Source organism: Carassius carassius, chromosome 3, assembly GCF_963082965.1.
Source record: "Carassius carassius chromosome 3, fCarCar2.1, whole genome shotgun sequence".
In the NCBI taxonomy this organism is placed as follows: Eukaryota; Metazoa; Chordata; class Actinopteri; order Cypriniformes; family Cyprinidae; genus Carassius; species Carassius carassius.
The window spans coordinates 35,875,348-35,889,998 of NC_081757.1; the positions used below are offsets into that span (position 1 = coordinate 35,875,348).

The window sequence follows — 14,651 nt, forward strand, 5'->3', positions numbered from 1 at the left end:
TTTTTGGGTGAACTATGCCTTTAATTGTGGAGAAGAAGCTCTGCAAGTCTCATAGAAACTCATACATTCCATCAAATTCCTCCATCTTCTAAAAGCACTGCCCCTGTTTACTCTTGTTTACCTTTTTGGGGGAATTATTTCTTTCCTTTAAGCTAAATTCAAGTGTTTGCCACACATGCTAGCTCTTGACGGTCAAGCTATGGACAGTGTGATGTGTGAAAGCGTGTGATGAGTGTAAGGGGAAGTTGGATTGAAAATATGCTTTATTTTTGTCATTCCACCAGGTGACAGTAGTAGCAAAGAAATGGCATACTTCACCTTTATACAGGTTCATCTATTGCATAAAGAAAACAAATCTAGTTTAGAACTATTACAGTGTTTTGCACTATAACATTAATTTAGTTATTAAGTCCATTTCCCTCCCAGATTCTTAATACCGTAACACATATGGATGTTTATTCACATGGTATCGGGAACAGAGCGTTAGAATACAAAATGGAGAATACATAAATCTAAAGTATAAGCTTTTTGCCTTCTTACCACAAATGTGTCATAGGAGAATTTGTGCCGGTGGAGAAGATGCTGCAGGAAGTTGGAGCTCTTATAGCTGGGGTCACCCCAAGGCATAGCTGAACATACTGGACATACCTACAAAGAAAAAAATGCTTGCTAAATAGGTCATTTTATTTTCCACAGAAGAACAGTCTACATTAGGTTTCAGTCTACATTAGGTTGAGTAAATGCTAGACTTTTCAATTCAGTTTATTGTTCTAATTAAATGGTACTTGGCATCTCTGAAACTGTGAGGTAACTGACACTCACCACTTTGTTGGGGTCATTGCGATGGCTCTCCATGCAGTGCTTCACTAGTTCCTGTTGGTCCAAGTTGCGAGCGCCACAGTACGGGCACACAAATGTGGAACGGTTTGGAATATTGCTGTAAAAAAAAAAAAAGAATTTTGCTGTCTTAACCATGGGGCCTGATAAACCACTATCAGATATACACTATTACATAATAAGTAGTAGCCTGGGAGCAAAAGTGTAAATGAGTTGTGTAACAAACTGATTATCGATGTTCACATGAATAATGCATATGTGCAGCCAGAAGGGTGTATAACATTGTGTGAATAACTTTCAAGTCTATAAGAAATGAGCCAAGAACCTTCTGTACACATTAGCCATTTGAGACATTCCTGACCTCCCAGTTTTCAGCAGCTCCTTTCTTTTGTCTACAGGGATTTCAAAACCAAGACCATTAAACATTAATGTGCCAATGAAATATTATTGAGTAACTTGCGTCTGAGGCAAAATCTGTTCAATTATCCAGCAAACATGAATGCAGCCCTCTAAAATGTTTTATAGTTTACAATTATTTTTCTGATGTTCTTGTTTCAGCAAGCTACAAGACCATTCAAATCCTAGAGAAAAGAAGAGAAGAGAAGAAAAGAATGACATTTCAGCAAACATATTTGGCACAAGACTTAACCAAATTAAAATCAAGTTGTCTCAAGAGTGAAAAAACCGAGTCATTTCTGGTGTGAGCACTGTTGACATGTTGTTGTAATTCTGTCTTTGATTGGGGAATTTTATTTTATTTTTTCTGCAGATTATGGGTAATGTAACACTTGCTCAGTTTAAATTCAGTTTAATTCAATAATTACTTCTGGGAACCACATTGTCATGCTTTATATTACCAAGAATTAAACCTATTAAATTAGAATAACATAAATCACATGAAAAATACATTAAATGAAACATAATATTAGTTTATAATATATAGACAAATAATGTCCTGAAAGTGTCATCCAGGGATAATGTCTTTCAGGGGAGACAGATTTTTTAGCATTTTTTTAGAATTCTGCCAAGCAGCTTGGATACGCTGATGGTCTGGCAAAGACAAAATCAAAGACCCAAAATCTTAATGCCAATTTCACACATTATCCAAGAGGGCAATCTGAACTGAACAACCATTCTGTCTACCGAAATGCCTCCAAATGGTCAGTTTTTGAAGGAAGTGTGTGATATCCAACAACCCTGCTGGTGAAAAAATAAAAAAAATGGTGTCTGAGTGTCTGACACAAGATGAAATATAATGGTGTCACTACCTTCAACATAGGACTACAGAAATAAGGATGGTTATTGTTAAAGTCAACATGAAATAAAATTTGTACTTCAGAAAATGTATTAAAAATGTATTAAAAACTTGCTCCACCTCTTGCTCCACAACTTTCCTTTTCTGCTGATGTCAACAAGCCTTCTTATTTTTCAACTTAATCATTCAATCCCACTTGTGATAAAGAACATAAGTTATAACTATAACTTTTTTCAATCAAATTAAAATATAGTCCTGACTAGGGGTGTGTGATACTGATACTGATGCTAAGCAAGGACTTTTCTAGACCCCCTAAGTTTGGTGCCAGGCTGTGCCCTCGTCTTTCCATTCACCAAGGATTTCAGCTGATGTCTCTCGAGCTCCACGCTCTTCTCTTTTCAATTTCCTCCTGGGAAGAAACTCCCAACCACCACCGAGTCAGAACATTATTGGAGTTAATCACTCTTCAAACCCGGAAGAACGTGATCGCAAGTCCAAACTTTGAAACCATCAAGACTTTCATCCGAGACTGCATCCGGACACTCGTTTAATGACCAAGGCAATGCTAATATCGTACATTTAACCAAACGCAACAGAGGTTTAGTATAAGCTGTAGACCACAATGTAAAACGGCACTGATGGGTTTACTCCGGTGGTTCAGACTCATTTTCCATAGCTGCATTCTCAGTTTTCTCTAATGGCTTCATTCATCCGCTTTAGCTCCCCTTTGTATGCACGCGTGAGTCTATGTTTATTCATTTGTTTGTTTAGACTAGTTATGTGTTAGCGTTTCGTTAATAAAACTTTTGTGCATGAATTACATGAGTTCCCTATCTGTCGGTCACTACGAGTTATGTCGAACGACATATGGGGTCTCACTTGGGAGGCCAATCATCTCTGAATTTAAGACTAAACGCCAATGAAAATTGGCTAGTGGATTAACATACCTGAGCCACTCCCCGTGCCAACGGGTATAAATAGGGCGACAGGTGCATCCACTCATTAGATTTTTGCTTCGGAGCCGAGTGGTTGCATGAAAGCTGTTATACTCCACAAAGCCATTCATCTGCTGTGTCGGGAAGCTGTTCTGGTTGGCGGTACGGCGCAAACAGTGGTGTCCCTTTCAGTGATTCCCCTGGGCGCTTCAACTAAGAGAGCAGATTTCCTAAAAGAGCAAATCGCGGACGATTCGCGTCTTTTTAAAGACGCCGTTTCGTCCGCGTCCTTCTGGATGCGGTCGTTTCCTGTTCTCTGACAACGGCCACGTTCGTTGTCTTCCGTGTCTGGGCATTCAGCACGCTGAAGGCGCGTTCGTGGATGGTTCATGCACGCACTGCGTGTGTGACCATGGCAACGCTGCGATCGCGTCTCTCCTTTCTTAAAGGGAAAGGAGCAGACCCCTCTGTCACTACCCGTTCCGGTTTCTCTGTCATGAGCAGAGGACCGCCAGGTATGTGCTCTGGGAGAATTGAAGGTGACAGTGAGAGTTTCTCCGCCGGGCCACGCCCTGAGTGCTCACGACTGTTTGATTGGTTCTCGGTGTAGAGCGCGGCTCACAACCGCGTTTTGCTCTGGTTCCTTTCTTCCCGGATGTGCATGGGGAAGTGATGTAGTCGTGGATGGCCCCTGTTTACGGCCGGAAGCAGCTAATTTCGTTCCTCTGTCCTCACTACCCTCGATGGCGGGGCAGCTAGGGGTGCGTTGAAATTCCCCAGCAGGAGAGTGCGATTGCGGTGCACTTGTGTCTGCAAAACGCTGCCACTGGGAGGAATAGTCCGCGCCTCTCACCCAAGGCCTGTAAGCTGTCGGCCGCTCTCGCTGCCAAGGCTTACAGTGCGGCGGGCCAAGCTGCCTCTGCTCTGCATGCCTTGGCTATCCTGCAAACTCACCAAGCCAAGGCTTTAACAAATGCACGAGGGTAGAACCAACCCGAGGTTGATGCAGGAGCAGGGCATGGCGACTGACCTCCCCCTTCTGGGTGACGGAAGTCACAACGCAGTCCCTCGGGAAGGCGATGTCCGCTCTGGTGGTCCAGTAGTGCCGTTTCTGGTTCAGCCTGGTCTGTATGAGAGACATTGACAAAGTGCACTTTCTCGATGCTCCCATATCCCAGGCTGTCCTGTGTGGCGACGCTGTCAGGGGCTGTGCCCAGTAGTTCCTGACAGAACAACAGCAGACTGAGGCCATACAGCACATCTCGCCACGACGTGATCCTCCGGTTGCCACCATTCCATCGCAGGCAGTGCCTCAGCCTGCTCGTCGCCGTGGGCGCCCCCCTGCGTCCTCCACACCAGCTCCGCCCCGTGCTGAAAGTTCTTCGAGGCCGGCGCGTCGAGCCCCGCGCAGGAGAGCGGCGCCCCCGTGTCACTCCCGGCTGTGAAGTCCTCAAGGAAGTCGACTAAGCGGCCCTGACACGGGCAACTCGGAGATGTGGGGAACTGCTCTTCAGGAGCTGGCGAAGACAGCGCCACTCCTTCCCCCGGAGGAGGGCCGGGTGGAAAATCTTCAGTTTATGTTTCTTTCTGTTCCGCCGCTGGTCAAACGGCCAGTGACACCCACTTTTTCAAAAAAAGAGCAAATTCCCCTTCCTCCGAGTTGCAAGGCTCGTGGATTGACAATGAGTGACGCACAGCCTCCTCACTCTCACCCACGACGTCCCCTTTCGCCAGCGGTCGAGAAGTCGCGGTTCGGAGACGCAACGCCTCTCCACGCGTCTCTGGCCAGTTCCTCCGGGAACACTGGGAGTGTGGCTGTGATGACTCAGGACGCAATACCTTCTGGGCCTTCCGACACAACTCCCCATCGCTGCACCACTGCGGGTATGTCGACTGTCCCTTTGGTGCCACTTGTACGGAGTCTGGGAGCGTGGCTTCCGCTGCCCAACCCGTCACGCTGGCTCATCCGGATGGTCCGACTCGGCTACGCGATTCAGTTAGCCCGGCGACCTCCCAAGTTCAATGGCGTGCTCGAGACTTCGGTGGCAGTCCGGGACACCTCTGTCTTGCGCGAGGAGATTGCTGTCCTGCTGGCAAAGGATGCAATCGAGCCGGTCCCTCCAGCCGAGATGAGGACAGGGTTTTACAGCCCTTACTTCATCGTGCCAAAGAAAAGCAGTGGCCTTCGACCTATTCTGGATCTGCGAGTCTTGAATCGGGCCCTGCACAAGCTCCCGTTCAGGATGTTGACGCAGAAACGCATTATCAAATGCGTCCAGCCCCAGGATTGGTTTGCAGCGATCGACCTGAAAGATGCGTACTTTCATGTCTCGATCCTCCCTCGTCACAGACCGTTTCTGCGGTTTGCCTTCGAGGGTCAGGCGTGGCAGTACAAGGTCCTCCCCTTCGGGCTCTCCCTGTCCCCCCGTGTCTTCACGAAGGTCGCGGAGGGCGCCCTTGCCCCACTGTGGGAAGTGGGCATCAGGATCCTCAACTATCTCGACGACTGGCTCATTATGGCCCGGTCCCGAGAGGAGTTGTGCGATCACAGGGACTTCGTGCTCCGGCACCTCAGTCAGTTGGGGCTTCAGGTCAACCGGGAGAAGAGCAAGCTCTCCCCTGTGCAGAGAATCTCTTATCTCGGTATGGAGTTAGACTCGGTGAGTATGACAGCACATCTCACCAGCGAGCGTGCCCAGTCAGTGCTGAACTGCCTGAGTTCCTTCAGAGGCAGGACAGTGGTACCACTGAAACACTTTCAGAGGCTCCTGGGGCATATGGCATCCGCAGCCGCAGTCACGCCGCTCACCAACAGGACCTGTTCCTCGTCCTCCCTGACCTTGCACAGTGTCTGTGCGAGCAGGCTCACTGGGGGAAACGCATACTTGCGTAAAGCCCGAGGCCAGCTGTGTGCCAGTGCATCTGTGCCCAGGGGGGCCTGGGACAGGGAATAGTACAGCTGGCAGTGGGAGGACTCGTGGGAAGCAAACAGGTCAACCGGGAGAAGAGCAAGCTCTCCCCTGTGCAGAGAATCTCTTATCTCGGTATGGAGTTAGACTCGGTGAGTATGACAGCACGTCTCACCAGCGAGCGTGCCCAGTCAGTGCTGAACTGCCTGAGTTCCTTCAGAGGCAGGACAGTGGTACCACTGAAACACTTTCAGAGGCTCCTGGGGCATATGGCATCCGCAGCCGCAGTCACGCCGCTCGGGTTGCTTCATATGAGGCCACTTCAGCACTGGTTGCACTCCCGAGTCCCAAGATGGGCATGGCACCGCGGTACACATCGTGTCACCATCACACCGATGTGTCGCCGCCTATTCAGCCTATGTTGTCCGTGGTCCGCACGGACAACACTGCGGCTGTTTCGTACATCAACCGACAGGGCGGTCTACGATCACGTCGCATGTCTCAACTCGCCCGCCATCTCCTCCTTTGGAGTCAGATGCGGCTCAGGTCTCTGCGCGCTATCCACATCCCGGGGGAGCTCAATCGTGCAGCCGACGCGCTCTCACGACAGCTCACTTTCCCCGGGGAATGGCGACTCCATCCCCAGACGGTCCAGCTGATCTGGAGTCGATTCGGGGAAGCCCAGGTAGACCTGTTTGCTTCCCACGAGTCCTCCCACTGCCAGCTGTACTATTCCCTGTCCCAGGCCCCCCTGGGCACAGATGCACTGGCACACAGCTGGCCTCGGGCTTTACGCAAGTATGCGTTTCCCCCAGTGAGCCTGCTCGCACAGACACTGTGCAAGGTCAGGGAGGACGAGGAACAGGTCCTGTTGGTTGCGCCTTATTGGCCCACCCGGACCTGGTTTTCGGAACTCATCGTGACAGCACCTCCCTGGCGCATCCCCCTGAGGAGAGACCTTCTTTCTCAGGGGCTTGGCACCATTTGGCACCCGCATCCAGATCTCTGGAACCTCCACGTTTGGCTTCTGGATGGGACGCGGCAGACCTAAGTGATCTGCCCCCAGCGGTGGTAGACACTAGCACTCAGGCTAGAGCCCCTTCTACGAGGCAGGCCTATGCTCTGAAGTGGAGTCTGTTCACGAATTGGTGTTCTTCTCACCGAGAAGACCCCCGGAGATGCCCGGTCAGAGTCGTGCTTTCTTTCCTGCAAGAAAGGTTGGAGCGTGGGCTGTCACCCTCCACCCTGAAAGTGTATGTGGCTGCCATTGCAGCCTATCACGATGCAGTGGACGGCCGGTCCCTGGGGAGGCATGACCTGATCGTTAGGTTCCTGAGGGGTGCCAGAAGGTTACATCCTCCTAGGACACCCCTGATTCCCTCCTGGGACCTCTCTATTGTCCTGGCGGGACTTCAGAGGGGTCCCTTTGAGCCGCTGGATTCAGTCGAGCTTAAGTTCCTGTCTCTCAAGACAGCGCTCCTGATCGCGCTCACTTCCATCAAGAGGGTCGGGGACCTCCAAACATTTTCGGTAAGTGAAGAGTGCCTTGTGTTCGGGCCGGCCTACTCTCAAGTTGTCCTGAGACCCCGGCCTGGATACGTGCCCAAGGTTCCCACCACTCCCTTCCGAGACCAGGTGGTGAACCTGCAAGCGCTGCCCCTGGAGGAGGCAGATCCAGCCTTGGCGTCGCTGTGTCCCGTAAGAGCGCTTCGCATATACGTGGACCGCACCCAGAGCTTTAGAAGCTCTGAGCAGCTCCTGGTCTGCTTTGGAGGTCAGCAGAAGGGGAAGGCTGTCTCTAAGCAGAGGTTGGCCCACTGGATAGTGGATGCCATCGCCTTGGCTTACCATTCCCAAGGCGAGCCGTGCCCCCTGGGGGTGAGGGCCCACTCCACACGGAGTGTGGCCTCCTCCTATGCACTGGCGCACGGCGCCTCTCTGGCAGACATCTGTCGAGCTGCGGGCTGGGCGACACCTAACACCTTTGCGAGGTTTTACCTTTGGCTGGGTGTCACGCTTGTGCGCCATTCCCCCTAACACAGGGATGTGAGCGCCTTTCTTCTCCCAGTAGAGTTCCCCGGTTAGCGTACCCTGGTCGAGTATCCTCCAGCACCCTCGGCAGTCAGACTTGGCGGAGCAGTCTGTCGCCAGGCCCAGTACTGGCGTTAGCATGCCCGGAGTTCCGGTCAGCCCCTGTACTAGGCTAGGTGTTCATATGGCTTGGTTCCCTATGGGTAATCCCATATGTGTATTCTTTGTGGGCTTTGGGAAGGTTACGACCTTAAGCGTAGCTTTGTGGCACGCCAGGGCTTGTCGACAATTGCAGCGCCACAGGGTTGTGACGATGTTCAGGTTGTGGCGTTTTCCATAGGACCCCATATGTCATTCGACATAACTCGTAGTGACCGACAGATAGGGAACATCTCGGTTACGTACGTAACCCTCGTTTCCTGATGGAGGGAACGGAGACGTTATGTCCCCATGCCACAACCTTGAACCGTTCGCTGTTGCCGGGACACGTTCTCGGCTCCTCAGCGTAAAACCTAAGTAGTGGATGCACCTGTCGCCCTATTTATACCCGTTGGCACGGGGAGTGGCTCAGGTATATTAATCCACTAGCCAATTTTCATTGGCGTTTTCTCTTAAATTCAGAGATGATTGGCCTCCCAAGTGAGACCCCATATGTCGTTCGACATAACGTCTCCGTTCCCTCTATCAGGGAACGAGGGTTACGTACGTAACCGAGACGTTTCTGATTCTGTCACTGCTTGTGAATAATGTCTCTTTATCAGAGGTGGAAAGTAACGAATTACATTTACTCGCGTTACTGTAATTGAGTAGCTTTTTTGTGTACTGATACTTTTTAAAGTAATTTTTTTAATCTGTAATTTTACTTTTACTTAAGTATATTTTGTTTAAAGTATTGTACTTCGCTACATTTTAAAACACATTAATTACTGAGTAAAAAAAAAATAATAATAATAATAAATCGCTCCCTGGAAACTACGTCAGTAAATAATGGGCAGGAGGGCAAACTGGCGCTAAAATCACAAGAAAGATGCAGACGGTCAAAACAGGCGTTAGTGGTGCAGACTCCGCTGAAAACGAAACCCCGTCATATTCTGAAGTTGAACTCGAAGGAAATGAAGTGAACCCCTGGCCATATGTATGCTCTATTATGCAGTGTAAGCTGTACTTGCCAAGGAAGACCAAACTAGCAGCTTATAAAATTTCGACAAGAGATCAACCCTTCGCAGAATCGCAAGAATGTAGAGGTAAGCTAAATAATTGCATCATTGCATTGGTGGTTAAAATGAAGCTTTGACATTTTAGCAAGAGGTTTTGCACAAATTAGCCAAAAAGACAGTGGTGAGGAGTGTGCTATATATATTGTCTGCGATAATATCATGTTTTTTGTTTTAATGATGTGCGCGCGCATTTATAGTGCGTTCTTTCACTGTGTGATTCAGTCTCCTAAAATGCATTTAGAATGATCACAAAATTTAAGATATAGGGGCAGAAAATTCACATATTTATATAATTTCATATATTAAATCAAAATCACACAAAGAATGCCGTCTTTTCCACCAAAAATCATCATGAATATATACATACATATATATAACAGTTCAGTAAACAAGTTAATTAAGAGACTTGCGTTCAGACACCATTTTGCCTTTTTTAGCTCTATTTCTACAACAGAAAATAATTCCAAACACAGCCACCAAAGCACAGTTTTGCGTCTCTGAGCAACGTGACAGTGTTTCGTTCCTGAATGAATCAACCGTTTAAATGATTCGGTTCAATCGCAATGACTCACTTATTAACAGTGACTTGCTGACACATACTGGCCATTTTAATTTCATATTTAAAGTATCTTTTGATTTTTTTAAATAATTAATTTCTTATCATTTCAAATGAGTATTCAACATTTTATGTCTTGTATATCAAAACATTATTCATGCATTTGTAACTGCAGGTTAAATGCATTCTTGTCCTGCACTAAACAGTGTAATACATCTAAATGCCACTTCCAATGAATATTCTGCATTTCCTCTGCATTAAAAGATGAGTTTGTTTATACTGATTTGCCTGGTAACAGCCCAAATGTTTTATTATTCTAAATAACTGATTCCTTTAATTAAAAACAACTAGTTTGAGATTAATAGACCTATCCCAGGGGTGTCAAACTCAGTTCCTGGAGGGCCATAGCCCTGCAGAGTTTAGTTCTAACCCTGCTCCAGCACACATATCATGTAGTTTTCAAACCTAAATGATTAGATTAGCTGGATCAGGTGTGTTTAATTAGGGTTATATCTAAACTGTGCAGGACTGTGGCCCTCCAGGAACTGAGTTTGACACCCTTGGCCTGTCCCATTTTTGACCCCCTCCCACTGTTAAAATGTAACTAAGTAATTTTTACTCTGAGTAAATTTTAAATGAGCTACTTTTTACTTTTACTTGAGTTGATTTTTAGACTGGTACTTTTACTTGTACTTAAGTAAAATTTCATTAATGTAATGGTACTTTTACTTGAGTAGAATATTTTTGTACTCTTTCCACCTCTGCTCTTTATGATCCTGATCTGGCGACATGCTAATGCACTAATAGTGTAGGAAAGATATTTTCTGTGGCCACGAGTAAATATGAACTTACACTGAATGTTCGCTGGACGAACAGATTAGTTGATGGCAATTTAATTCTGCTACAGTTACTACTGGCAGCTGATATAAATAATTGTGAATCATAATTAATTGTATATATATATATATATATATATATATACATTTCCCTTTTGAGCTAATTAGCTACAAAGCACACACCACAGGCATGGTTTTGTTTGTGACACAATAAATAATGTCAGCTCACACATTGCTAAAACAATAATTGCGATATTATCATACACAGTACATATCACACACCCCTAGTCCTGGTCCACAATTCATCAGATTCTGGAAGCAAAATTGGTTGTGAGTGTTGTTTAAAACTAAATTTAAATATTCTCTTAGCTCTGAAGCCCTCAAAATCTCACTTGAGTTTGTTCTAGATCATCAACCCTGACTTTATGGTGTTTTGGAAAGCATAAGTCTGAAGTTTCCTCACCTCCATACAAAACTGCTGTCTGTTAAACCACTGACTCACTGTGCACCGAGACAGAAATGTGTCATAGTGTCACGAACACGCTATTGAACAAGGACTCTAAAGTAACATTTGTAGGGTTGCATAAAGGTCTGCATTAGTAACATGGTTCTACAATATTTGTGTAATGCTACCACAAAGAGTACGATAAATAGCCATGATGCAAAACTTTTGCAGACAGAGACAGAGTGGGAATACATCAACATGCTCTGCTTTGAAGAGCTTATTAATTCTTATCCTCCTCTCGCTCTTCCTGTGCTTCAAAGGAAGAGTGAAGCACGACAGAGATGTACACACATAACTCAACCTGAAGACATCCGATTGGACTTTTATCGGATTCCTGTCTACAAAACTTTGTGTCTGTCTTGAACTGTCAGACATCAGTTTGACATCTCTAGATCTAAGTGTACCTACACTGTTAGTGTGTGGGTTTAAAGAGTATCTCTAAAGAAGGAAACGCGTCCTGGATCCATATTTTAAAGCTCTTCGCTTCATTTTAAGCATGAGTCATAAGGCAGCATTTGTTTAAGAGAGACTTGTGGGATTGGTTGCTCTTTAATGTAGGGAGAAAGAGAAAATATTCTAAAATGCTGTGTCCAAACTGGGCACAATGCAACAAGTTTCCATTGAAGTAATTCTATTGTTTTTCCTGAATGAAACTGTACTAATTGGTCGTGATAATGTTGCATCATGCAATATTTTCCTATTTGAGGTTACATATACGTACAATGGAGTTGGATTTTAAACCAGTAATATTCTTAAAGTGTAAAATTTTAGTTTCAATAATTATAAATTCCTAAATGTTTTAAATTATTACATTGAATATTTAGGAAAACAATGTCTTTGGTCAGGTAAATGACAACTGTTTTTTTTTTTTAACACAAGGTAAAAATTTGAGATTGACATTTCAGCACTTTATTAACTGACAGAGACTTAAATTAATACTCGCACATTCATGTGAAGTGCATTTTTGTGAAACACACAAAGAAATTTCTTTTCAACCTTGCACAGAGAAATCCTTAAAGGGCTAAGATACAGAGAAAAGCCATAGAGAAACGCCATCTGCTGCATTCCACTGTGTCTGCGTGGTGCTTTTCTTTTGCGTATATTACTATAGAAACTGTTCACAGAGGATGAGACAAATGATAGGATTGCAAGTCAAGACTAAAGAGGATTTTATCATTCATTACTTTTGTTTTCACATTGAATCCTGAATTCAGAAAAACCTTGGCTGAATTGTGCAGGCAATGATTTAAAGTAATAATAAATACCCTAAGTAAATAAATAAATGAAAATGAGCACGGAAGTAGGTCAAATGGCCAATACGAATCTGCACAATTTAGTTGACAATGCCACTAATATATGGAAGCATATGGGTAGCAATATTCAATTTGGGATGTAATATGCAAAATGACAATGCAATATGTAAAATGACAATGCATTTTTCTGTATTTACATTTACATTTTCCAATACATTTGTGCAACGTTTGGTGCAAAATGAAAATGAAAATTAAATTACATAATTTTCATTTGCCATTTCATACACCAGTTTTAATATGTAAAATGAATACTAATTTTAACGCTTTATAAGTTGCAAAATTAAAATGAAAATGTATTACAGAAATGATTAGATATGTCTAACATGTTCAAGCAAAAACTGTGGCAAAATGATCATTTAAATGCTTTTTTCTCTTAAATGCATTAACACTCACAGTCAAGACACTTACGATTGCATTTTCATTCAGTGTCCCGCAATGAATGTAGCAAAATTTTATGTGCAAATTGAAAATGCATTCCGAGTCGATCACGTCTCCGCCCCCTCGCGCCATGTCAATCACTGCGTGAACAAGGCGGGGCTTGCAGAAGGTCAAGAGACTCAAATCTCAATTAGAGGATTCAAGTGAGAGAACATGGACAAGACAGTTGGCCCGTGTACGTTTTGATCATTTCGGTTTATGGCTTCAATATTTCATTCGCACTTGTTGGCGGAGCTGAAACGCTGCTTTCATATGATTGGTCGAATCGCTCCACCTTCAGCTCGGTCTTTTCATTCTTTCAGACAGAATAAGAGTCAGTACGAGTGCGGCACTGTAATGTCTGAAACCACCGCTCACTGTTAATTAACATAATATTTGAATCAGATGTAGCTGGGCACATAATTCGTGCTGCTGCGACTTGAAAGAGACCCCGTTAAATTATTTCTAGGTTATAGTATTGTATTATTATTGTCCCACTGATAAAAACAGTCCAAATAGTTCTGTCTCCTTGGATAACAGTGAAGTGGAAATAAATATAGTTAAATTTATTAAATAAAATTAAATAGGATTTTTTGGGAAGGTAAGTCTGGCCAGTTATACAGCAACACGAGTCAGACGAGTCTGAAGATCTGAGCTGAATTTGGTGAAACATTAAAGTTCTAGTCTGTGTCAATTACTCTCATAATAAATAATAATAATAATGTTACCCGTATTTTTCGGTATAAGTTGCATCAGTCCAAAAATACGTCATGACGAGGAAAAAAACATATATAAGTCGCACTGGACTATACGTCGCATTTATTCAGAACCAAGATAAAACATTACCGTCTACAGCCGCGAGAGGGCGCTCTGGGGTAGGCTATAGGAGCACTGAGCAGCACAGAGCTAATTTTACTATTTATATTTCAGAAATGTAACTATATTAATTTGTACAATTATTTATTAATGTCACACACACATACCTAGTGCCTTATGACTTAAAAGATGAGAGTGGTAAATGTTACAGACATGGAACTGTTCAGTATATTATTGATTTTTATTTCCAGAGAACTATTTGCACTGTATTTATCAGTGGGACAATATTCATACAATACTACAACCTATAAATAATTTGCAGGTCTCAGCAGCACGAACTATGTACCCAGCTACATCTGATTCAAATATTATGCTAATTAACAGTGAGCGGTGGTTTCAGACATTACAGTGTCACACTCGCACTGACTCTTATTCTGCCTGAAAGAATGAAAAGACCGACCTGAAGGTGGAGCGATTCGACCAATCAGATGAAAGCAGCGTTTCAGCTCTGCCCACAAGTGTGAATGAAATATTGAAGCCATAAACCTAAATGATCAAAACGTACATGGACCAACTGTCTTGTCCATGTTCTCTCACTTGAATCCTCTAATTGAGATTTGAGTCTCTTGACCTTCTGCAAGCCCCGCCTTTTGTTTACGCAGTGATTGACATGGCGGGAGGGGGCGGAGACGTGATCGGCTCGGAATGCATTTTCAATGTGCACATTGAATTTTGCTATATTCATTGTGGGACATTGAATGAAAATGCAATCGTATGTGTCTTGACTGTGAGTGTTAATGCATTTAAGAAAAATAGCATTTAAATGATCATTTTGCCACAGTTTTTGCTTGAACATGTTATACATATCTAATCATTTCTGTAATACATTTTCATTTTAATTTTGCAACTTATAAAGCGTTAAAATTAGTATTCATTTTACATATTAAGACTAGTGTATGAAATGGCAAATGAAAATTATGTAATTTAATTTTCATTTTTATTTTGCACCAAACGTTGCACAAAT

At 44.3% G+C, this 14,651-nt stretch overlaps 1 protein-coding gene across 1 annotated transcript in view; it reads right to left on the bottom strand.

Moving 5' to 3' along the window:
• LOC132125720 (E3 ubiquitin-protein ligase RNF166) overlaps positions 1 to 14,651 on the bottom strand; it is a 74,888-nt gene that overhangs the window by 11,998 nt on the left and 48,239 nt on the right. The window contains exons 4-5 of the mRNA XM_059537008.1: positions 823 to 937; positions 541 to 648 (exon numbers count right to left, since the gene is read on the bottom strand). Coding sequence (XP_059392991.1) covers positions 541 to 648; positions 823 to 937 — 223 coding nt within the window. The remainder of the gene's footprint in view (positions 1 to 540; positions 649 to 822; positions 938 to 14,651) is intronic.